This window comes from Vigna unguiculata, chromosome 2, assembly GCF_037176805.1.
Source record: "Vigna unguiculata cultivar grain cowpea cultivar isolate G323 ecotype 2 chromosome 2, ASM3717680v1, whole genome shotgun sequence".
NCBI lineage: Eukaryota > Viridiplantae > Streptophyta > Magnoliopsida > Fabales > Fabaceae > Vigna > Vigna unguiculata.
This window is the reverse complement of record NC_140793.1, coordinates 24541217-24567092: the sequence shown is the minus strand read 5'-3', so window position 1 is coordinate 24567092 and position 25876 is coordinate 24541217. Positions and strand designations below refer to the sequence as shown.

The window sequence follows — 25876 nt, the reverse complement described above, 5'->3', positions numbered from 1 at the left end:
TATATATTAAATTGCTTTACAAAATTTGTTGGGAAACTTTAAATAAACTATAGGTTGTATTTAAAAGAAAAATTAGAACAGAAAGCAAACATAAGAGGACACAGATGCGTTATTTTCATAGTACTACATCTTATCTATTACAATACTAAATGATAAATACAAGAAGTTTGCAATTTCTTAAAAGGAAATTTTTAAGGAAATGAAAAAGACATGTACATACATGATGTTCAAAATTTAACTTAAAATTTGTAAGGAATGTTTATAAGTAAGAATATGTGTGATAAAATCAATAAGTTACTTAGTTTTTTTTATTTGACTAGCTTTATAACCTAGTTTGATTAACACAAGATGTTATTATGAGAATATCTAATTTTTATTCTTTTAAGGTTACTTCGTTTAAAAAATAAAAATAAAATAAAAACTATCAATTTATGTAAATTCATGAAAATAATATTTTTATAGGTTTTTTCTCCAAAGATATGTTTAAAAATATTATGCTTTTGAACATGGAAATTTCTCTCAAATGAATGAAATGGGAAACGGAGAGATGTTTTTTCAGATATTAATGAGAAGAGATAAAGTCTAAAATTAATACATAAAGGATATAACAAAAATTTAAATAATTTAACAAAACAAAAAACAGATTTATTGAACCTGCCTGTCATGCAATATTAATGAAATTAAATTTATAAGAAGTACATCACTTATTGATGTCTATAAATTGGTGACATCACTGACCTGATACGTTAGTTTCATGATCAGTGATGATTTAAAAACTTTATATATTGTATACACAGAATTATATTTCAAAAAGAAAAAAGAAAAAGCCTAGGAGCAACATTTTTTATCATGTCATAAATGAAATATCAGTGTGTATTAAATGTACACAACAATATAGTTGTAATATATTGTCAGTAGCATCACTAATGTAACATACATAATAATATACAGAATAATTTCACATAATATTTTTTATACAATAAAAAAATTAATAAGTTTATATCGTATTAAAATACTTTGTCGTCTCAAATGTATTATTTTTATCAGCTGCAAGTACGAACATTAGTATAATTTATTTAGAAATTAGTTATAAATGAAAACTTAACATTTCATCGAAAATCAGGAAATAAATTTGGATTTTGTTGAAAAAGGTTGCAACTATGAAATGAAAGCTTTGTTAGAATATGCGTAACCTTTGTTAGAAAAGGTAAAATCTAAGTATGGATTACTTATTTGTCCAATATATTTTAAAATAGCCTGATAAGATCTGCATGAAGATCTAACTTAGTCTACAAGTTTCTTTTATAGGGCACATATTTTTTTATAAGATCTTTAAAAGATTAGTAGATTTGTTTTATATTTTTATGTAGTGGATGTATATTAAATATAATTATGTATGTACACTTTAATAGTTAGTGAACTCACATTAATTAGGTAGATTTATCATATTGTAAGGTTGAGTTAGATTTTTAAGGTTCACTTTCTAACGTGGTATCAGAATGATGAGTTAAAGTTCATCCTAATGAAACTTGTTGTTTGTTGGGCCTATCGTGCAACTTTTTATTGGATTATTATCAGACACTCAAGATATATATGTTAACGTGAGAGAGGTACGTTAAAAATCTCACATAAACTATAAAGATAATACATATTCGTAATATATAAATCGATGCAAATCTCATCTCCAACTTTGTAAGATTGAGTTGGACTTAAAGTCTATTTCTTAAAAATAACATAATAAATTAATTATTTGAAAATGTTGTTAAAAACTATTTAAGTAATACATAAATTTATCTTTTAATAATCTTATGGGATTGATCTCGTAGAAAATATACTCAAGATAAATAAATGAGTTTAATACATTGTAACAAATTTAATATAATAATGATACTAATAATAATATAATTATTTATTTAAAGGCATTGACTTGTTAGATCTAAAAAGACTTTTTTAAATGGTAGAAGGTTTGACCCTTTTTAACGAAAAATGGTTTTAAAAAAAGGCTAGGTCTAACCTACTTCCTAAGAAAATGGTTTCATATAAACTAAAGTCATGGGCTCGTATAGCGTGACTTATTTCCAAACCTATTTGAGACAAATATATTAAATTCAATATATATATATATATATATATATATATATATATATATTGATGGGGAAAACAACAACAAACAATATACCAGAGAATGCAGCGGATATAATTTCCCCTAATTTGCAAGAATCTATGAGGAGCAATAATCAAAGAGTAGCAATAATAAATCACCAAAAGCACAAATAAAGGCACTAAGATTTTTAATGTGAAAAACCCCTTAAACCACGAGTCGTCCAGACCAAAGAAATAGCTCCACTATGATCAACAAGAGTACAACAGAGTCTCAATCAATAACACAAATTAGTGCCAACACCCAACCAAATAACAAAGCAACAAAGCTTTCAAATAGAGAAGAACAAGAGGGGAAAAGCTCTACAAATCACTGCTGCAGTGCGAAATTAATATCTGTCAACTCAGACGTCGTATCAAAGATCCGGCCGGTCAGAATGAAGAGCAATGAGTTCCGAACCTGCTGTAAAAATTTCAGCCCGATCCAACGGTGAACGAATCCGCAGCGCCGAATTTACTGCGACAGCTCTATGAAAAACGTGAACAGAATTTTTCCTCTACCTCTCCCTCTATGTGTTAGGGCTTTCAGTGTATTCTGACTCTATTGTTCTGCCTCTCTCTTTATTTTATAGCCTCCTCTCCACTAGGTTAAGCGAGACATGGGCTTCTCAAATTTTGGACCTTTTCTCCACATAGGAAGGGAGTCCAATACCCAACATATGTATATATATATATATTCCAATGCTTTAAAATAAATTTATGCTAAGTATGTATACACATTTTTTACCTACTAATACTAAAGAAAAATTTGTTTGTTCATTTAATATGAGAAACATCTAAGAAGAATAATCAACAAATCTAATAAATATATTCGCTTGCACCATTTTATAATGAACATCAATAAAAATAGAAAATATAATTACACAGTACAAAAACTGGTTGTGAAAGAAAGGTGCTTAACCTTTTCACCCATCAAAATCAAAAGTAAAATCATGTTCTAATTATATTAGAAATTAAAACCAACAACGTTTTTTGAAAATTATAAGGAGTCACTAAAAGAAATTATTGTGTAGAGGTTTTTATTTCAAGTTGCATGGTTTTTATCCTTTGTAAATTAATTTGTAAAGGGATTTTAAATCTCTACGGATATATTTGTCACACGCATTTTGTGGAGGTTTATGATGATATCTAGTATTTGATTCGTGGAGGATTTTAACTTCTCTTATTGATGACTACTATTTTGTGAAAGTTTGAAACCTACTTTATTTGTAATTATTTTGTTGCAAGATTTAAAACCTCTGTTTGTATTCTTTATTTTACTTGTGTAGTTTCTATCTCCTAAATACAATACTTTGTTAGTGATTAGAAACTCAAGTATATGGCAATGTACGTCACCATTTGGAGTGCTTTTATTTTTGTGTCAACATTGTTTATTTGTAAACTTCTTTCAAATACTTTAATTGTGACAAGAGACATGACAAACTTTTACCAAAGTGCTCAAATATATATCATTAAAACATTCCATTATCAAAATCACCATAGTAACATAAAAGTAATTTAAATTGAAACGTAGTTAGAACTTAATCCATAATTAATCAAAATCCTTAATAGACTAAATATAGTTTCTGTTGGCACAAATAGCTTTGATACATTGAGATTTGACGAAGATGTGAAGGATTGATGAAGGTTGATTGATCTTATCAAACTTAGAGTGGATATTGAACTGGACTACATGCAAAGTTCTTGAAGCTTGGAGTTGGAGTTTAACTTGAAGACTATTTGACACAAAATAAGTGCCTTGTGTCTGGTTACAATTTTTTCAATATGTTAAAATGGATTTTAACAGGTTAAATGACTTGTTATAGTTTTGCAACTAACATATTTGATCGACTGAAATATTATTGAATTACTTGATTTCACTTAAGTCAAGTGAAATCAACATATTGAACATAAATTTCAACCTGTTCAATATGTCAATTAACAAACTTTAAAGCTTGAATTTTTAGAGAAGTGAAATTCATTTTTAGCACCAAAATTAGTTTAGTACTTCTGAAAAATCTCATTCTCTTTAAACTTCTCAATGTTGGATCTGTGTGTGATAATCTTTGAAGGTTTGGAGTTGTGATTGCTCTTGGTTTAAGCTTGGAAGAGAGGTTTTTGGTTGGCTAGGAGAAGTTGGTCAATCATATTCAAACAAAAGAATTTTACAAGTATAAAATTGAATCTATTTTTTAAAAAACAATTAATTCAACATCCCTTCTTAGTTAAACACTTCATTTACTTCTTATAGTTTCATCCTAAAAAAACATCATAAACGCACTAAATGTTGCTAGCAGATGATCCTCTTGTACCCAAAGGACACTCAGATTTATTTGCATCACTAGTTTGCTGAAATGATAAACAAATATTAAGGTGAAATAATATTCGTATGTAATTTATTTTTTTGTTACCCACGAAAATTGATGTTACCTACGAAATTATTTCATAGATAAAATGAAATTATTTACAAAAAAAATTTCATAGATAATTTTTCGTAGATAATAAACAATTTTCTTGTAGTGAATCAACGACATAAGTGTGATTTGCAAGAATAAGAAGAAAATAATAAGAAAACTATGTAAGCCATTGTTTACTTAACTAACCATAAGTGTGATTTCACAACCAACAAAATAATCATTTTACAAAACCAGGCTTTTCAATTTTATCATTTTAAACAACAAATTGTTGTAATTAAAATTGTAAGCATGCAAACATAATAGAAATATCAAGCACAATGCTTCAACTTGTTTAGTATCCAATATCAAACTAAATCTACCCAAAATCACAAATAATGGGCTTAAACTTTTAAAAAGTACTTACTTGTGGTTGAGGATCAAAGAAGTCCGCCAATTAATTAGGGATCTTTCCTTCCTTCTTATCATGTAGGCTTTTAGTGCACCCAAGGCGGTTTGAACATGGGATTCTAAATTGGTGTATTTTTATTCTATCTGATTAAAACATGTTAGTGATGTGGTAAGACTAGATGAAGCAAAGCTTAAATCTGAAAGTCCAAGTCTCGTATTTCTAAATGAGTTAGTAGGAGTTCCCAAACCTATGCATTGCACTGTCCCATAAAGCTTTGGGTTAACACTCTGATTCATTAGTAGTGCTTTGAGTCAAACCCACTTCAATTTGTTCCTATAGGCATAGAACAATATGTAGTTTAAAACTCTAAACATTTAAGGGAAATGTTTTAAAATATCATGTTATAGTAGAACTAACCACTAAAGCCTTTGCCGCATCATTTACAAATGATCCATCCTTTCTTTTACGATTTTCAATGTTAAGCCCATATTTATGTTATGTTTGCATGCTTTACAATTTTAATTAGAGTAATTTGTGGTTTAAAATGATAAAATTGGAGCCTAGATTTGTAAAAGGGTTAAATATGTTTTTGGTCCCTTAAGTTTCAGTGAAATTTGGAATTAGTCCTTCATCAAAACTTTCAACCAATTTAGTCCTTCATCTTTAAAAATATGTGAATTTAATCCTTTTAACCAAATTTTGTTAAGTTTATCTGAAATTTCAAGCTCATTTCATGATAGTATTTGAATTGTTTACACTGTTTGACACATTTTTGCTTCATTGTTAACTCAAATATTATCATAAAATGCGTTTAAAATGTCAAATAAACTTAACAAAATTTGATAAGAAGGACTAAATTCACGCATTTCTAAAGACAAAGGACTAAATATGTATAAAGTTTTGAAGAGGGACTAATTCCAAAATTCACTGAAACTTAAGGGACCAAAAACATATTTAACCCTTTGTAAAATGATTATTTAGGTGTTCGAGAAATCACACTTATGGTTAGTTAACTAAATAATGACTTACATAGTTTTATGTTCACCCTCCACCAAAAAGAAAAACCTATACAATATAAATCAGATACCAAAGGTCGTCATAAAACCTTGCAGAGAAGGTGTGACAAATATATCTGTGACGGTTTAAAAAACTCTCGCAACTTAATTTGCAGAGGATAAAAACTCCTGCAACTTGAAAAAAAAAAACCTTCGCACAAAAGTTTTTTTTAGTGACCCCACGACTATTCCCCACATTTTTTTAGTATATATTTCATAAATATTAGACTATGAGGTCGCGCCAACTAAATCTAATACACAAATCAAACACATTTGAACATGAAAGTAAACAACACTCATGATATTAGGGAGATATTATAGGTATATGACATGAGTTTAATCCACATAAGACATTTGACACCACTTTTAATTCAAAATCTTAAGACAATGAAATTTATGAGTCTTTTATCTTATATAGTGTTTAACTTTATTTTTTCTACCCAACATAGAATTTTGACTCACACTTGAATTATTCCCTATAGTAGTTACATATATTAATTAGTTATTAAGATCATATTAGACTCTTGATCAATACTCATCCAAATGACATGACAATCTATAAATAGAAAATTTATATGGCCTTATCTATCTTGAACATTAACCTCTATTAACATAAATATCCATCCACCGATTCAAAATTTACAAAATGAGAGATCTGAATTCCAATACAAAACACAGACATGGATCTTGCTAATTATCACCATATAGAATCATTTTTTTTTTCCTGAAAGCTCTCATCAGTGTTTGTAGTTTTTTTACATGTTGAAACATTAATTAAGGCGGAAAACGTGTGTTGAGGAAATGAAAAACGTGTAAATGATTTTGTGATTTAAGAAGACATTAATTGCACGTAGTTAACTAACTAACTTGATAGATAAAAAGAACCAACCATGAGCCATATGCTACTTCTGAATACTGGAAGTTAAAGTTTATATATATTTTTTGTCCAGACAACTGCCAACTGATCCCAACCGATATCAAAGCCACCACCTTTCAATTACCCACGTGAAATATCAAATTGTTTTGAAGGAAAAGTTTTTGAACATAAAAAAAGACACGAAAATATCATAAACAGACCTTATGTAATTATTTGACTAATTGATGAGACAGTGGTGTATGAAAGAAAAACAGTTGGTTATAGGAGCAACTTGGTGATAATTTGGTACAACATATGCATATAGTATGGCTTCAAGAACAATGCATTAAAGGGTTTGGACATGGTTGAGAGATTGGGGCACATTACACGGCAAGAACAGAGGACACTTTCACTAAGATATTGCTTCAAAATTACCCCTACCCTGGATTCCAAGCAATTTAAGCCAGAATTGATGAATTAATGAGTTGGAACTATTTTATGGCCTAAATTCATAGCTCCATATTAAATTTTGCACTGTAGAAGTAGCTTTTTGTTTTTGGGACAGGGATACATTGTGAAACAACCTTCCCCCACCACATATTGCATGCAAATGGTACCTGCAGGTGTGTGGGGCCATCGTTTCTTTTCTCTTCACCACAACATCAAATTTACCACCTCAATTAAAGGAAAATCATTCAATTTTCCTCCAAAGTTAAACTCTAAAACAGGACTTTAAAACTAAAATATGTTGTTCATCAAATTTTGTCTATTCTAAACTTAGAAAGGTAACCCAATCAAGACTAGAAATTAAGCTCCAGAGAGTAAAAGACGATATACAAGAAAAATGTTTTTTTTTTTCCTACATGTTCTTTTACCCAACTTTTTTTTACCTTTTTGTTTTTCTTTTATAAAAATCAAGCTGGTTATTTTCTTTAAATTAATAATAAATTGATGCACATTTATTTATTTATACTTGAGAAAGGCTAAAAACACATTCTTTTTTTAGTATATATTCTTTCTCATCAGAGGAAATGGATTAAAAATCATAAAAAATATGGAACTCGTTTCTGGTTTAACGACCCCTCTCATTTGATGACTGTCTCTCGTAGTTGTCCAGTTTTAAATAAATTCGAATTATTAAAATGGAGTGAATCCGAATTCCTAGTATTTCTGTTCGTTTTACAATATGCTTTTTTAAACTTTCCCACTTCATGGGAATTAAATTCAACATAGGTAGTCCATGACATGCTTTTTTTTTTTTTTTCTTGTTCTTTATTTGGGCGATGAATAAATGGATGTTGTGATTATTATCCTGTTAAATGAATATATATATATATATATAAATGGGAGATATAATGTATATATATTAAGCTGGCAAAAGATGGTGGTTTGGATGAGGAGTTAGTTATTTTATATTGTGGTCCTAATGCGAACATTAATATCACGGGTTGGCAAGAAGAAATAACCGAAAATGGTGTGGGGTATGTCACATGTTATAGGCACTGTCAGCTTCAACCCTGACCCTTCTAATGGGTCCACAGGAAACTGCAGAATTTCTCTCATAAGATAGATTACTAAGATTAAACCCGAGCATTGCAGCCTCCAAATTTGAAAAACCATTCGACACTATCCATGTAAAAGGCCACACATGTATTCATCCGATGACAGCAACCTATTTGCGCCGCGAAACAAAAGTTATGTGTTTCATTTCATATTTCATATTTCATATCTGATACAATGGCAAAATAATTAGAACTCATGATGTAGTCCATTTTATTTACAGCCATAGAAGCTGGTTACTACTAGAAAGCGCGACATAATTAAAACTAATGAACAACTGCTTCACATGGATCCGATGGTAGTAGTGTTTGGCGTTGGTGTCTAGAAAGTACAAACCAAACCCTACCCAGAAGAAGAGAGAGTGAGAGAGTGAGAGAGACATGGACATGCACACGACACAAATAAATGCTCTAGACTAGACTACTACATAAGTAAGCTCCTAATAATGGCTGCTTGAGCACTGTTGGAGTCCGTGTTAGCCAGAAGCTCTGATAATCGATCGCTTAGATCGTCAACCTCTCTGTGCAAGTTCTTTATATAGTTGCATGTCTCCTGCAATACCTTCGCAGCCGAAACCTGCAATACCACCCACATATCATTATCAGTAAAGTTCTTCATGCACATGTGAATTCACCAGAATTCATTCACACAGTAAATTCTGTATTATAATATGCTACATTACAATGAAATATATTATTATATGAGTAAGAAATGTAGTTAATTGGTTGAATAATGGGGGCAAGAGGGGGGAATCTGAGTTGTGAGTTATCTAAGAAAACGAAGGGCATCCATCCATCCATCCATCCACAGAAAAAGTGCAATGTGAGTGAGAGAGTGAATAAGAAAAAGAGTAATAAATACCTTGTCGGAGCGCCTGGCGCGAAGCTCGGGGATAAGTTGTTGCAACTTGGAAACGAGATCGGTGATTTGCGCATCCGTGATCTCAGCGGAAGCACCGGATTGTCTGGAACGAGATCTTCTGGAGGACATTGTGAATTAATGGAATGAGGTTGTGTCAGAAATGAATGTTATTTGGTGTTAATTAGCGAGGTTTAAGGAAAGTGGAAGAAGAAAGAAAGAAATGAGAAGAGAGAAGAGAGAAGAGAGAAGAAGGTGAAGGAGAGGAAATGGGGTTGTCAGAGGAGAATGAGAGAAGTAAAGAAAGTTATCTGAAAGTATGGAGGTAGAAGGAAAAGGAGAGGGAATGAATGAATATATTTAAGAAGAATGAAAGAAGAAAAAAAAAATGGTTTTTATAGATTAATTAAGATGGTTGAAGGAAGAGAGTGTTGAATGGAGAAGTGAAGTGGGGTTATTAATAGGGTTTAGGAAGAGAAAGAGAGAGAAAAATGAAGGAGAGATACGCCATACTGTCCTTTCTGAGTGTGTTCCCTCGCTGGGGTTAGACCTCAAATGGCTTGAACCAAATGTGGTTGTTTATTAGCCAACGACGCGGGACCTCTCTGTGTCAGTCTCAGCACGCAAGCCCACGTTATCTTACTACTTCCTTGTCATCTTAATCATTAATCTTCTCTTCCTTTCAGATTAACTTTCTTTACTTCTCAAACTATTAAACACACCACTGCCTCTTATAAACTAAATTACATGTCAAATTATTCTTTTTCCTAAATTTTTACTGCAATGTCTTACTATTCTATATGTTATTTGTGAGATTGTGACCCATTTACTTTCAAAGAAAATAATTATTCTACCACAACCAACTCAAATTCAAATTGGGTCCCACCCAGTTTCTCTCCAACAACAATTTCTACTGCAATATATAATTTTATTGTGTATTATTCATAGTAATGCTCCTTACTATTCTTATTCTTATAAGACCATTTATTTATTATAATGTTAGAATTGCGATTTCATCTTTAAAAGAAATATTAAAAAAATAAACTAAATTCTCTATTATTAAGTGATATAAAATTATTTTATCGTATAAGAACGAAACTACTAACACATGTTTTTTTAGTACACTTCTTTTAGAGCATAATGTTTCATTGTCTTTATTTTTTATGTTGTAAAATCTAACAATTTATTGTAGACTATATTTTGAATGAATAAAAGTACATATATACTTTTAGTTCATCTTCATAAATTTGTCTTTCTTTTTGTGCATATTTTAATTATTAGTTCATAAACATAATATTATTGAAGGACTTATACTCATAATTTTGTAATTTATCATAAATTTTATTCAATGAAAAAATATCTTAAAATGAACAACTCTTCATTAAAAAAAGAAAAAAAACCTGAGTCAGGAAATATTTCGCTAACATAATTCTTCTCTATTCAAATTTCATTTTTCGTTTCTCACTATCAAAATAGGATCAATTTAAACACTTTTAACATCATACTCTTTTTCAAATAATTTTTGTTATTGATTAAGGTATATATGTTGTTAGTTAAATTTTAATTTATAAATCACAAAAGAATTGACAGTACTAGTACTGAATAATATCTCTCTCTCTGTATAAGCATGAATGGACAGTGTTTGAATGTAATAAACTAAAATTGCACACACTGTAATTAAACAGTACTTTACACACACAAAACATAACATCCTTATCAGATAGGGTTTAGTGATCCAATCCACCGACCATGAAAGGTTACACTGTACATGTGTTGTCTTAATCCGTTTTAATGGGTTAATAGTAGTTTTTACCTCTAATTAATACTTGCATGTCCTTGGTATTGAAAAACCCTTATTTTGTTGAGATTCATGCACAGAAGATAATCACTTAGCAGCAAAGACAAAAAAAAAAATGTAGGATTAGACTTGGCTTTAACAATATTAGTAGTGTGGCTCTTGAGCCTGCTGCTGCAACATCTTAATCCACTTTGGGAGTTGGGAGCATCAAACAAGTGGCTATGCTACCGGCTCTGGCTGCTTCTCCACCAACCATTGAAGCAGTGACTTTGTTCTTTTGGCTTTTGTCTTCATCTGAAACTCTCCATCAAAACTTTTCACCCTCCAAATCAGAGGTGAAATTGTTGACCAGTCTCTTCTTTCCAGATAACATTATTCATGCAAGAGTATCACGGAACTCTCACTCCCCTCCATCATCGAAAACATTGTATCAAACAAAATGGAACTTGGTTTGTGGTCTGGTCGGTAACTCCTTCATTGTTGACCGCTCTCTGCAACAACATCTCCATAATTCACGTTTAATTACTTTGATTATTACAGTGTGGGAGAGTTGCAGTAGTTGTGTGTGTGTGTGTTTTTTTTTTCCTGTGGGAACGTAGCACATAGCAACCCACAATGTCACGTGTCATCTCGTTATGTCTGTCTGTCTGGGCATCAAAAACTGTAACATTAGCACGTCTTTTTTGTTGCTGATACATGTATATTTAGGTAAACGACACATTAACTTTATCACTTTAAATATCACTCAATTAAAATCGCAACTATTCTCGACCTAAATTCATTTTACATTTTTTTTTTCTTACTGTAAAAGGAGGGAGGCGTGTACTAAGTCAAAGAAAGGTGCATTAATTCTAAGCTTAATTGGTTCAGCTTCGAGAGTATATTTTAATTAATAATATACTCTATGTACACAGATATAAGTAAACAAAAAGTTAGGTATTTTGAACTTGAATGTAAATGAATTTTAACAGCTTGATTTTATTTGATGTCACTATTTTAAATTTTTTATCTTTAAGTTTGAACAAATATAGAAATATAGAGGAGTATGAAAATTAAATGATCTTAATTATTACTTTTCATTAAAATAAAATATTCAACTTTCTTTTTTTATATTTTTTTTGCTTTTGTATATAGTATCCCCGTGTTTGTAAATTGAAAGTGCCAATTTTTTGAGATTTTTATTTTTATTAATTTGTCATTTAGAAAATTCAGTATCATATTACTTATCTCTTTTTTTTATCAATCATATATGTCAATATGTTTTCTGACATTTCAATATTTTATACATGTCTTTAATGTGTGGGCGGACAGAGAAAAGAATAAAATATGTTTTGTGTCTTACAAAATTTTTAAAAGATTACGTCTCCACAATTTATTTATATATTATTTTTGTCCCTTAAAATTTAAACATCCTTTTTAAATCCTTCTGAATATATATATATATATATATATATATATATATATATATATATATATATATATTATATATATATATATATATATATATATATATAAATAAATAGTTAACTAAAATTACTTTTAATAATAAGATTTACGATGTGTTAAAAATGTCACTAATTATTATTTTTTGTCTATCATTATTGCTAATAAAGACTTAGAAAATATATCTAAATTTTAGAGAGTGGAAAATATATTTTTTTAGAGGAGTTTGATAGATTATAAATTTTACAGAAATGTAAAATACATTTTATCCAATAAAAGACGATTCAACTATTTTTATTGAATTAACAAAATTTATTATATATCTTTTATCTTTTATCTAACAATTGTAAAGATAAATAAAAAAGAAATGGACTTTTAATTTATTTAAAAAAAATTCTCTTTGATTCTTTTCTGTTTTGTTTCATTATATGCTTTATTTTTATTTTTTTCATTTTTCTTCATTATATTTACCTTTTATACTTTTGTTTTGCACTCTAAATTTTATAATGTAATTTAAAAATATGATTAAAAATAAAATAAAAATAACAATTTATGTACATTATATATATTATAAGAAAACAATACATATATGTTTCTGTAGCTTTTTTTTATGATACTTGAATAAAAATTATATTGACGGTATAAAAAATTATGGCCACACAGAAGTAATAATAAAAATACCTTTTTATAATATTATGATTATATAATAGAATCACGTATAAATTTGTTATCAAACGTAAAAGTAAAATTTATATATATATATATATATATATATATATATATATATATATATATATTTTTTTTTTTTTTTTTCACTCTGTTTTCGATTACTATTCATATCTTTTCAAGTTTGGAATACATATATGTTTTCACACAGAGGCAAAACAATCATGTGAAACTCAAGTATACAATTGTAAGATCTAAATACCTACATATGTACAATTATAAGTAACTACATTGCGTGTCTCATCCATACACTTTAATTTAGAATTCTACCTTTGAATTTCTTTTCATTTAAACTAAGTAATTAATTAGCATGGTATCTCCATGTATGAAGTACCAAAAAGTCTTCAATGGGATGAGGCTTTAGACAGCAGTGTGATTGCAGATTCATACATTGTAGTTCATGAATGTGACACAGATTCCGATTGTGAACACGATCATCACGTCATTACTTTCTTCTGTCTCTTCCTCTCTTTTCTCAAACTCAACCAAATGCTCTACTTTGTCTGAAATTCCTAGAAGACCACCTATCATTTTATTTCTCGACCTACACGTGTTTAATGACAAAAAATAAAATTCATCCTCAACCTAATACTGTGACATGTTAACGTTGGTGACCCTCTTCTGCTAGCTGTCTCTTTTCTTATCTATCTTTCTATCCATATAAACAAAAGTTGGTGACATTTCTCATTAATTAGCTTCCATCATGTGACTCATTTATGTCTCATTACTATTAGAAACACAGCAAAATTAATGCTCTGCAGTTCGGCTAAATATACTGCATATAATAACAAATTTCACAGAAGGAAAAGCCAAACACAATTATCACTTCCAACCAAGTAAGAATCTGCAATGTTATGATTTTGATGGTGGAGTCAGAGTCTGCATCCGTAGAAACATTTTTTCGAATAACATAAACCGAATCAAGTCTAATCTTGCGTGTTATATAAGGTGTCCATCTTTGACCACTTAGTTGTGAGTGAATCACATACATCTAATTCATAAATTTATAATTTAAACAATGCTTAAAGTACGTCCTATGAAAACAGAATATGAGACAAATATACATATCCACGTGTCAGATTATACATATATTATTACTGCGACCACCAGCTTAGAATAGTTTAATGTTTCACTGTTTGTTGTTGTCGATGTTAGAAACTTTTGATGAATTAATATGACCTAATATGAATCTCTTGAAAGTGGTGACTGACAAAATCGGATATTTACACGTTGCATGTGGATTTTTTATGGCGTGATTCTTGGCATACATGTTATGTATACTATATAAACGCCCACAATTTTAGCCATATGGAGGGCTACGAAACCCAAAAGTTGGTTCCCATCTGTATCTATATCTACTAAGGGAACTCAAGTGATTTGCATCAGAGATAGATATGTTGCCCACTTCATCATGGATACCACTTTCTAAATAATAGGGTTTACGTTTTAAAATTACACGTGTTTCGCAATATATTTTTACTTTATTTTATAATATTAAACTCATAATTTTGGATTTGATAAAATATTATTAGAATAACTATATACAAACTTGAAGTTTTGTGGTACTGCTGGTCATTTTTTTAATATATTGTGTGCTTTACTGAAAAAACGTTAAAAGTTTAGGTTTTTGTTAAATAATTCTATGAAAAACACATTATATGAGTTACATCTTTGAATGAATATTTTAAGTAATTATTACAGCTTAGGTTTGATAAAGGTACATGAAAAGGTGCAATTTACTAACATATTTCTAAAAGCAATTTGAGAATGATGAACCCATAGATTGAGTTAGGTTGATGGACCTTACCTTACAAAGATTAGGTCTTACTTTTGAGTGTCGTCAAAAGTACCAAAGACTTTTCAATTTTTAATTTGAGATGCTACTTTATACACACATATATATATATATATATATATATATATATATATATATATATATATATATATATCCAACGAAACCTTTTCAAAATTTTGTTCTAACTCTTAATGAACCGTATTATAATGATCTAAAGGATATTATTATCTCATAAACCCTAAGATATAGTGGTTGGTTTTGTTAGTGTTATTATTTAAATAGGATGTAATAATGATTATGAAAAATGTGAAGATTGAGGTAGAGGGAAAAATATTAATAAAGTTGTAAGAAATAGGAGAAGTAAGTAATTGATGATTGAATCGGGGGGCAAGGGGTGTGATATCCCTATACTATTCTCCACTTGAAGTCGAAGTGAGTTGGAATAGGTTTGACCAAAATAAACGAACAACGAAAGATACCAAATATCGCTCATGCTTGATCACATGCATGTCACAAGCAGTGTACCCTTTATATCGAATACGTATGGGACCGAAGGAGTTGAGTTCATACCCTCAAAACAAAAGGGACAAAAACCCCTACCCTTCAGGAACAACAATGTTTATTCGACATCATCTCTTAAACATTTACATCAACTCAAACAACAGGGCACGTATCATTGTCTCTCATCATCTTATTATTATACCAAACCCATTGCTTAATTATGATCACTACTCTCCGGAGTTTTTCTTATATTTGTCCTTAATCCAATTTTCACAATCACAACCCATGTACTTTCTTGCACTTTCATCGTAGTATACTAGTCCTTTCCCCCCCTACTTCTTTAGCTTCCTACCCCACCACCTATGCTTCCCTTTTCAACAATATCATTCTTTATTAAATTATAACATGGAATATTTCATCAAGAACTCACTCTTGTTCAGAGCTTGCACAAACTATAGTGTTTATTTAAGAGAGTGAACGCCTCAAAATATCTTCGGTTTCTTTAGGATTTCCTTTTCTTACCATTAATTTTCATCTATCTGTTTAATGTTTCGCGTTCAACTGTACTGCTAATTTGTTTGAGAACCTGGCAAAATTAATTGCAGTTTTCACTCTTATAACAACCATTTTCCAAAATGATAACTAGTTCTCTAGAATTCATAATTTACTCTTCCAGCAATGTATATCCAAATTAATAGATGAAACTGCTCCACAAAAGTGTGCCTCGTACCTATTCATTATTATCGAAATAAGTTTTTATATTAAGAATATGTAACTCTGACTGTTAATAAAAAAGTATAAGAGGAAAAATAATGCATTGAAGTTCATATATATATTCAAGAGCCTAGAGATTTTTATATAATTATTATTTGGCTAAATGACTGATATATAGAAATTAACTTTAGACCATTATTTTTTGTTTCAATCTTTTCCACTACCTATTTTACAGATTATTCGAGTCGTTGTATTACATTAATTTTATTGTACTAGTTTTAATTATATTTTCATTCACAACTGATAAATATATTTGGAATAATAAAGTGAAATTGTTGACTGAATATCTCTTAAAAGAATATGTATCTTTTTATCAACAATAAAAAATATATTAGATGGAAAAACTTAGAGTGTTCCAACACTCTTACAAAATCATTCAAAAAAAGGTTCAAATATTAAAATTACCCACAAAGAGAATTAGGATAGAAAATAAAATAAAAAACAGATTAGCACACTCTTATGATAATTAGGGCTGGGCAAAAATAACTGTATTGTACTAAATTTAAGTTAACTATACTATTTTAAACTAAAAAAAAAAACTGAATTATTAATAGTAAAATTAAACTGTACTATTGTTTAAGTTAAAGTTTAAAAATCTGTACTGCAAACAGTTAACTGTTTAGAGCAGTACACTGAACTGTTTTCATTTCTCTTGAATCCCATTCAGTCTCTTGCTTCACATTCGCTCCGCAAGCACCATCGATATTCAATCACCACCGATATTCAACCACCATCGAAGTTTCCTGTCTCTGTTGCCTCGCCGCCGTCGAAGGTTGCGTCGTCTTTCTAGAGGTATATCTTGTTGCTCTTCGTCTCTTTATAGCTTTAGGTTTTCATTTCACTTCTCTTTTTTGTCCAATTCGATTTTTCCCTTCAATCATTCTGTATAATTAATTTATTTGACACATCAGTGAACAAATTCGATTTTTGACTTCCAGTTTCAGGTCAGGGAAGTGGCAGGAGGTGGACACTGGAGAAAGATTTGTCACAATTGAAGGAGCATGGCAAGGGCTCTTTTGATGACCACGAGGTAATTAATTAGGATTGTAAGGAAGAACCCTTTCTTCTGTCATGATCATTGGCCTGTGAAGGACTATGCAAGGATTTTTTAGTGCTTGTATTTGACAGAAGAGATTGCTAAGGAAGTAGACAGGGTTGTGTTTAGGATTAGAGCTTTTGGAAGAAAGATAATTGGCAACACTAAAGCAGTGGAAATGCAGAACAATATCACCAATATTGGACCTTATTTTGAGCCCCTTCCATATGTTGTTGTCCACATGAGGATAGAATCAAATCTTCAATCTATCAGCTATGGCACCAATCACATCTCTTGTTAACAGTGCCTTGTTTAATTAGTTATTCCTGCTGCATACTTTTAGAGTAGATGAAGAGTCCCTTTTTCTTGGCTCAACATTTTCACTTTTGGCCATGATTGACAACTTAGAAAGAAGGATTTTGATGTAGTGAACACACACTTGAGGGAATTATTAATCAGGGAAAAGGAATAAAACTTGTTTTTGTCTTGCTTTATAATCTGTGCTTTCTAGTTGCTAAGATCTTCTCTGGTTTCTAATTACATAAACTATTATTAGTTTCACAAGTGGATGGTTTTATTAAGAAGGTAATGCTGATTTAACTGTATAAGATATTAAGAGTTTTGACAGCTACACCTCCTTGTTACATGAAAGAAATCTTATTAGAGTGCCCATCTGTTTGCCCTTATCTTTTACCTTACTTTTGACCCTTTCTAAATTTGACTCTCCGAGTTATCTCGTGATTTCTAGGGCAATTGAATGGTCCTCTTCCGCTTTCTAATTAACTTTATCTTCCTTTGTTTTTTGTAAAGAAATTCTGAAATAAACAAGATATTAGTCTTCTTAGTTCTTTCGTCCTTTCTTTTGCATCTCTAGAAATTATGCGATCCTTCCAAGTCACAATGCTGGGATATGTTGCGTGCTTGCTACAAATTGTTCTGTTGTGGTGTATAGTATAACATGATTCATTACATACAAAAATCTGCTGGAATTCTTGTTTGAGTATGGAAAGACAAATGTTTTTTGTTGTACACTAGAGAACTTTTTGGACAGGAATTTAAGGATCTCGTAGTCTTTCCATGCATATACATATTATAATTAGGTTGGTGGCAACGATGTTGCTAATTTTACTTGGAGGGTTGGCCCTTTTTTAGCTGAAGGGTTGGTGGCAAAGATATAAATATGTAATCAGGTTGGAGAAGATGAATTCAGGTTGGAGAACAAAACAATCAAGTTTATAAGCTGCAATCTTGATCAGATGGATTTTACATTGCCAGAAACTGTCGAAACTCTCACACCAGCTACTTCTGAGATTGATCATTTACCTCCTTGTATGGCTACATCATCAACTGAGCATAGTAAAGGTCGGTCAGATGTGTGGGGGCATTTTACCAAACAAGATCCTTATTCTGAGAAGAAGGCTAAGTGCAATTACTGTGGTGATTTGATTAAATATTTGGCTGGAACAAGTGGGATGAGGAATCATTTGATAAGATGCAAGGAAAATCCTAATAGAGAAACATTCAAAAGGAAAAAATTGTCATCATCAACTACAGAAGGGGCTAGTGTTGGCCCTTCACCAACAATTTCTAAGTTTGACCAAAATGCATCTCGAATGAAGTTGGTGAAGATGTTTGTGAAGTCCGAGCTTCCTTTTCGATTTGTGGAAGATGAAGACTTCCGTGACTTTGTACGATCCTTGCAACCACGGTTTGAGGTCCCATCACGCACTACATTGAGGCGTGAAATGTGGGAACTCTATGAAGAGGAAAAAGCAAAGTTAAAAATTTTTCTATCAAAGCAGTGTGGGAGGGTTTGCTTAACTACAGACACATGGACTTCAATCCAAAACCTAAACTACATGAGTTTAACAGCTCACTTTATTGATGAAGATTGGAAGCTTCATAAGAAAATTTTGAATTTTTCTCAAACAACAGGTCATTCAGGGGAGCTCATTGGTAAACATGTTGAGGCTTGTTTGAATAACTGGGAGTTGAAGCGAGTCCTTAGTGTCACTTTGGATAATGCTACAACAAATGATGTTGGGGTCCAATACCTCAAAAGAAGGATGTTATCATGGAATTGTCTTGTCTTAAAGGGAGATTCATATGCGTTGTTGCTCACATATATTAAGTTTGATTGTGAATGATGGGTTAAAAGAGATAAAAGATTCAATTTCAAAAATTCAGAGTGCAGTTAAATATGTCAAATCTTCTCCAACTCGATTTGCTAGATTCAAGGCTTGTGTTGAACAAGAGGGAATTTCTTATAGAGGTCTTGTTTGCCTTGATGTTGAAACCAGATGGAATTCAACTTATCTAATGTTAGAGGCAAGCTTGAAGTACAAAGATGCCTTTGTCTTGCTAGATATGCAAGATAAGAAATTTGGTGTTGAAATGGCCAAAAGTAGTGGTGTGCCACTAGAAGAGGATTGGGAATATGCGAGGTCTGTTCTACCATTCTTAAAGATGTTTTATGACTCTACCATGCGGATTTCTGGTTCTTCTTACGTCACTAGTCATATGTATATGAAGGAAGTGTTTAGAATTGGTAAAAAGATTCGACAATATTCTCAGAGTAGTGATGCAAGCATAAGATTGATGGCAATGAGGATGAAGGGTAAGTATGACAAATATTGGGGAAATCCCAATGGAATTAATATCTTATTATTGATTGTTGTTGTGCTTGACCCAAGGAGTAAGTTGGATTTTGTTAATTACTTCATTGACTATATATTTGAACCTAGCATGGCCAGTGGATTGAAATCAAAATTATTGTCATCTTTAAAACCACTTTATGATCAATATCAAGGGGTTGAGGAGGGTTCTCAAAGTAGCCAACAAGAATCCCAACTAGATGATGAAGATGATGATCCTCATGGCATGAGCTTCTACCTAAGAGCTACAGGACGTAGATTTGATTATATATCAGAGCTTGATAAATATTTGAGAGAGGATCCTGAACCTTATACAAAGTCAGTTGAGCTTGATGTTTTACATTGGTGGAAGGTCAACTCAACTAGATTTCCTATCCTTGCAAACATGGCTCGAGAGGTGTTAGCCATTCCCATCTCTACCGTAGCATCAGAGTGTGCATTCAGTACAGGAGGAAGGGTGGTTAATCCTTATCGTAGTTGCCTAATGCCTAAAATAGTGGAAGTACTTGTTTGCACATAAGATTGGTTAAGAGGAACACATTTCTCTATACTTTTTAATAAGGATCCTAAAGAGCTTGATGAATTTGAGCAAGGTGAGTTTATATGAAAACTTTATATACTTTTTAGTTGATACTTTATATGAAAACCTAATTTTTTTTTTTGTAGATATAACTTCTCAAGACGAAGTGGGACCTTCAAGTGCAATTAATTTAGATGATTGAAGATGTATTAAGATGTATTAACATTTTGATGTTGTTTATGGGAGAACCTACTGGAGAACCTATGTATTAAGATGTATAAATATTTTGATTTTGGTGTATTGAAGTATGAGGCTTATTTCAAGTATTATTTCCTAAGCACTTTCAAACTATAAAATTTATATGATTATTGCGTATTACAATCATATGTAATTAGTGCAATTCGGTTCAAAATAATGTAATTCAGTTCAAAAACAGTGCAATTCAGTTCAAAAATAGTGCAATTCAGTTCAAAATCAATGCAATTCGGTTCAAAAATAGTACAATTCGGTTCAAAAATAGTGAAGTTTATTCAAAATCAATGCAATTCGATTCAAAAACGGTTCAAAAATAGTGTAGTTAAGTTAAAAATTAGTGCAGTTCAATTCAAGAATAGTGCAGTTCAGTAAAAAATAGTGCAATTCGGTTCTGATATAGTGCAGTTCATAAAACAGTTCAGTACAGTTCATATTATAGTGCAGTGCAGTTCAGTCCAGTTTATTTTTCAGAAAAACAGTTCAGTTCAGTTCGTCTGAACTGTTTTTCAGTTCAGTGCAGTTCATACGAACTATTTTTTAGTTCAGTGCAGTTTTTGGTAGTTCAGTACAATACAATTATTTTTCCCCAGCCCTAGATAATAAACTAAATGTTAGACCTTCTAGATTTTGTTTCCTATATTGTTGAACCAGATCATCATTTAGGTTTTCCTACTTCCATTCTAGATTTGCATAATGAAACCTTCAAGGTGTCTCGTTTTAATCAAATTGATCGTGAGAATCTACCCCTGCATCAAAGTAGAAACACTTTAAACTAAATAGTCTTTGAGGAAGGTTAGTGCATGCATGTATCTGCAAAAGGAAACATTTTCCTATGTGTTCTTAGGAAACTAGGAGCTTAAGATGGTTAGGTTTGTTGCATAAGAGGTATTATGTATTTTGAAACTCAGTTTTGTCATGATCTTTTTCTTAAAAATTTCTTAGAGAGTTGAAGGATGAAAATGTATTTAAAATGTTCTTAATCTTAACTTCTAAGTGATATAAGATTATTGAGTGTATCAAAACAAATTTCTTAATCAAGATTTAAGGGGAATGAAAGTTCATCTTCGCAATCACTTTTTCACATTGCATGTTAAGGGAATGAAGGTTTTAATTATTTTTAGAAAACATGAGGTTTGTCTTTGGAACCTCATTCTTACATATAGTGTCAATGTTTTGACCTCAAGTCCATTGAAAAGTGTTGTTATAATCAATCATTGTATTTGAAGTATTATCTGCTTTGAAGTTTATAACTCTATTTTTGTCCTAAAAAACGCATTGAAGGGTTAAAAATTGAAAGATATATTTAAAGTTTTCTCGGTCCTAACTTATATGCAATGTGATATTTTAAGGATACTCATGCTCATAATTTATTTTACCCTTACTAACTTAATCTTCTCTCAACAAACTTGATATTCAATTCTCGAAGTCACAATACCTACTTTTTTCACCATGAAATGCTCCCTTTCCTAAGGGATTACAAGATCAATACTATGCAAAATTTTGGATGAAAGCAATGTGACCTATTAAGAAATATGTGAAGAAAATAAAATAAAAATGTGAATTTTGTGAAGAAAAGAGAAGAAGATAGAGATGGAAATTTTGTATGCATAGAATGACATTAATTAAGTGTCTGAGAAAATTAAGAATCTGGAAGTGGTGGGTCATCTTAATACCTAAAAGTTTGGCCAACTTGCAAAAATAGAATCACATCCTTTCAAAATTCAGTAAGGCTATGCATGGATAGCTGGAGATGAGCTACTTGCCCTTGCAACTACAGTAGGATCCACGTGATTTCATAGAATCTTACAAAACAAAGGACACTATCTTCAACTAGCTACGAAAACAACAACATTAGATTAATTAATATGCCATCTGAAATTAATTATAATAATCTCCCAAGATATTCATCTCATATTTTAATACACGCATGTGATGCATTATTTTATAATTCCATAGGTTTAACAATTTGGAACACCATGTAATGGAAACTTCCTTTTAAGTAAGACAAAGTTGCCCTAAAGATTCACTGCCACTCATCACAGCTTAGCCTTTTGATTTGGGAATGATCTAACTTGGTTTCCCTTTCAGTGCGTGCGGCTTTCTAAGAATCAAGCTCACGACAACTTTTAAGGATTCCAAATGAAACTAGAGTTAGCTACAAAAATAATTTCATAAACAAAGTAATCTAATGTTATTAACTCATCATTGCTTTGTTCATGAATTAAGTGGCTTCATATCAGATACAATATTCCTTCTTCTCTCTTTGAAAATGGTTACAATGTTTAGAAGACGGGTTAGTGGCCATGACATGACATAATATTGATCATTGTGTAATACAAGTTATTGATGTAAGGAAAATATTTCTTTAACAACTAAATTTTTGACAATTTTCTCTTATGATATAAAGTTGAATTATATTTAAATTTACTTTTCAATATTACCAACTATTTTGTTTTTCATTTTCCTATAGGTAAAAGTAGCTTTTCTTTATTTATAAATGTATATCGAAAAGTTTAGGAAATATCTGCCTAACTTTTTCTCCACTCTGTAAAGGAAACGATAGACTTTTTATACTTTTTTTTTTACATGTTTCCTTCCACTAAACAGACAAATTTGTTGGTTCAAGGCATTAAAATCCTAATTGATATCTTTGATCTTGAGATTTTTCTTTTCCACAACCCTGTCTCCTTCTTTAACCAACGCTTACATCCATTTTTTTTTCTTTTTGTTAAAAGGGATAAGTTAAATAATTATTAAAGTTTTTACTTTATGGCCTCTTTCGTTTTTGACTATCTTTTCAAAATTATTAAATAGTTCTAAATTTCCACTGACTTATGGTCCCGTCAATATCTAAGTAATATGTATTTAAGTTTTTAAACTTAAAAAAAATTAATAATAATATTTTATTACATGTCACATGAAGATGAAGACCATAGTGGTAGTTTGAAATTACCTAATAATCTATTTTCCCCCCTTTCGTCTACATACTGAAGAAGAAAAAATGAAGGAACTTAACTAGCTGTGTCTGGCAACTTAGCTGGTGGATTCCAGAGGAGAACGTTGTTTTGGATGTTTGTGGATTAAATTTGTCTAACTATGTTAAGTTTTAGTTTATTAATATTAATTATATAGATATTATTTAAGTTTACAATGTTAATGGGTTTAACAAATCGAAGAAAAAATGTTAATTTAGTGGGTTTAAAAGGAGTGGGAGAGATTGTGAATTTAACGTCTAACTAATAAAAATTAACATCTAACGTTTGTCGATAAAAATAAAAAAAAAAAGCAATGTTAATGGGTTTACAAAGCAAACATAGAATGAGCGGGTATTAATTTATTGGCAAGTGTATCAATTCGTTTCAAGTAGTAAAATGGTAATTCAAGTGTCGTTTTTCCTAGGAATTTGTGTTTGTTAATCTACTTGTGATTATTTACTTATTTTAACAATTGTGAAAAACATTTTTAATTCCAAATAAAATAAAGCATGCAAAATTATAAAAATAAAGATGTGATTCGGTAAAAGGCATTATTAGGATTGGATTTTATGAATCAAATTAACGCTACACAATATATATATATATATATATATATATATATATATCTACGTATTCACATTCATATTAAAAGTATACTTATTCTAATCTCTTAGAGGCAAGTTCTAAATCATATGTTAAAACTCTAATTCCTTAGTTATTTTAGCATACAATTTGCATTAAGATCATATTTCTAGAATGACCAAGAGATAATGTCTATCCCTAGAACATAACTCTTGGGTGTTCTATCCGTATCTAGTTCCAAATTAATTTTCCAATGATTCAGTAACAACAAATAACATGATATTTCTATCATACACATTAATAATCAAGATAGAACAATTGAATATGAAAGAGATTATATTGCATAGGAAAAGTTACATAGAGTATAAATTCATTACATCCAATCCTAATGAAAATGGAGATTAACTACTCCTAATCATCTAGAACATACAGATTTGATGAATTCGCACGAGTAGATGGAAGAATTTGCTGTAATTTCGTCCCACAATGTGCCCTTGACCAAAATTTTGAGTTTCTCTGCGTTTCCACACAAAAAGAACTCCTTCCTTTCCTTTGATTCTCGACACTTAGCCAACCAGAAATTGTCTGCTCGCTGAGCGAGCCTTATCTCTCGTTGGGTGAGAGATCAATTAACTGCAATACAACTGCTATGTCTCGTTGGGTGAGACAGACTTCTCGCTGGACGAGTGATGAAGATCTGGCTGGGCGAGATGGTCCTGACAGACAACTTTGTAGTCTTTCATTTTCCTACACAATTTCCTATATAATGACCTAAGAAAAGAAAAATACTCCTAACTAAACAAAACACAAAATACTAATAAACATCCTAAGAAATAAACACAAAACACATGAAATAAAGACAAATAAAAGAGGTTAATAAGCTTAAATACCAAGTATTTATCAAGCTTATCAACGAATAGTATTGTAAATCTAGGAGTTGAATCTAAAAGAGGTGAGTTCACAAACACAATATGTTGTTATATTATGGTGAATGTATACATATAGTGTTGTGAAATGCTATTCATTTTGTAAAAACCTTTAGTGGGAAGTATTATATGTGTCATACTTATGGTCAAACGTGGTGTTACAAAAGTGGTAGCAAACAATAGTTCTAGTTCTTAATCTGAAAACAATATTAAGATGGAAAATTAGAAATGGCTTAGTCATGGATTCATGAAAGGAGATCGATAAAATAAACAAAAAGTATGGAATTCTAATAAGAAGAACAAGAAGCGTCATGAGACAACGTTATCTTGCTCTTATTTTCCTTATTTTGTATTTATTACTTAAAAAGTAGAAGTCAATTTTGTTCTGATTTTCCTAAACAATTAGAAAATTGTAGAATAGCTTTCTAATGGGCTAATTCAAGCCCAATTACATCATAATTTTTTGCCAAGAAAGAAAGGTTACACTTGGAGCTTCATAAGTGTACAAAGAATGTAAGAAAATTACGATTACTTGGAGTAAGGAAAGTATAACTCAAGTATCACCATTGTCTCTCCAATTCTCAATGAAAAGCCAAGAGAATTTAAATTTGAAATTCA

The 25876-nt window shown here is 30.6% G+C and overlaps 1 protein-coding gene and 1 long non-coding RNA gene across 2 annotated transcripts; one reads left to right on the top strand and one right to left on the bottom strand.

Moving 5' to 3' along the window:
• Window positions 1-8530: 8530 nt before the first annotated feature.
• On the bottom strand, window positions 8531-9613 carry KDR (basic helix-loop-helix (bHLH) DNA-binding superfamily protein). Its single transcript, XM_028057472.2, has 2 exons — window positions 9277-9613; window positions 8531-8991 (listed from the first exon to the last, which is right to left on the bottom strand). The coding sequence occupies exons 1-2, from the start codon at window positions 9403-9405 to the stop codon at window positions 8839-8841; spliced, it is 282 nt and encodes a 93-aa protein (XP_027913273.2). The 5' UTR covers window positions 9406-9613; the 3' UTR covers window positions 8531-8838.
• Window positions 9614-19946: 10333 nt separating this feature from the next.
• LOC146888464 (uncharacterized) lies at window positions 19947-20860 on the top strand. The gene is made up of 2 exons (XR_014986608.1): window positions 19947-20593; window positions 20667-20860. It is a non-coding gene; the product is annotated as an uncharacterized LOC146888464 (long non-coding RNA).
• Window positions 20861-25876: the final 5016 nt, after the last annotated feature.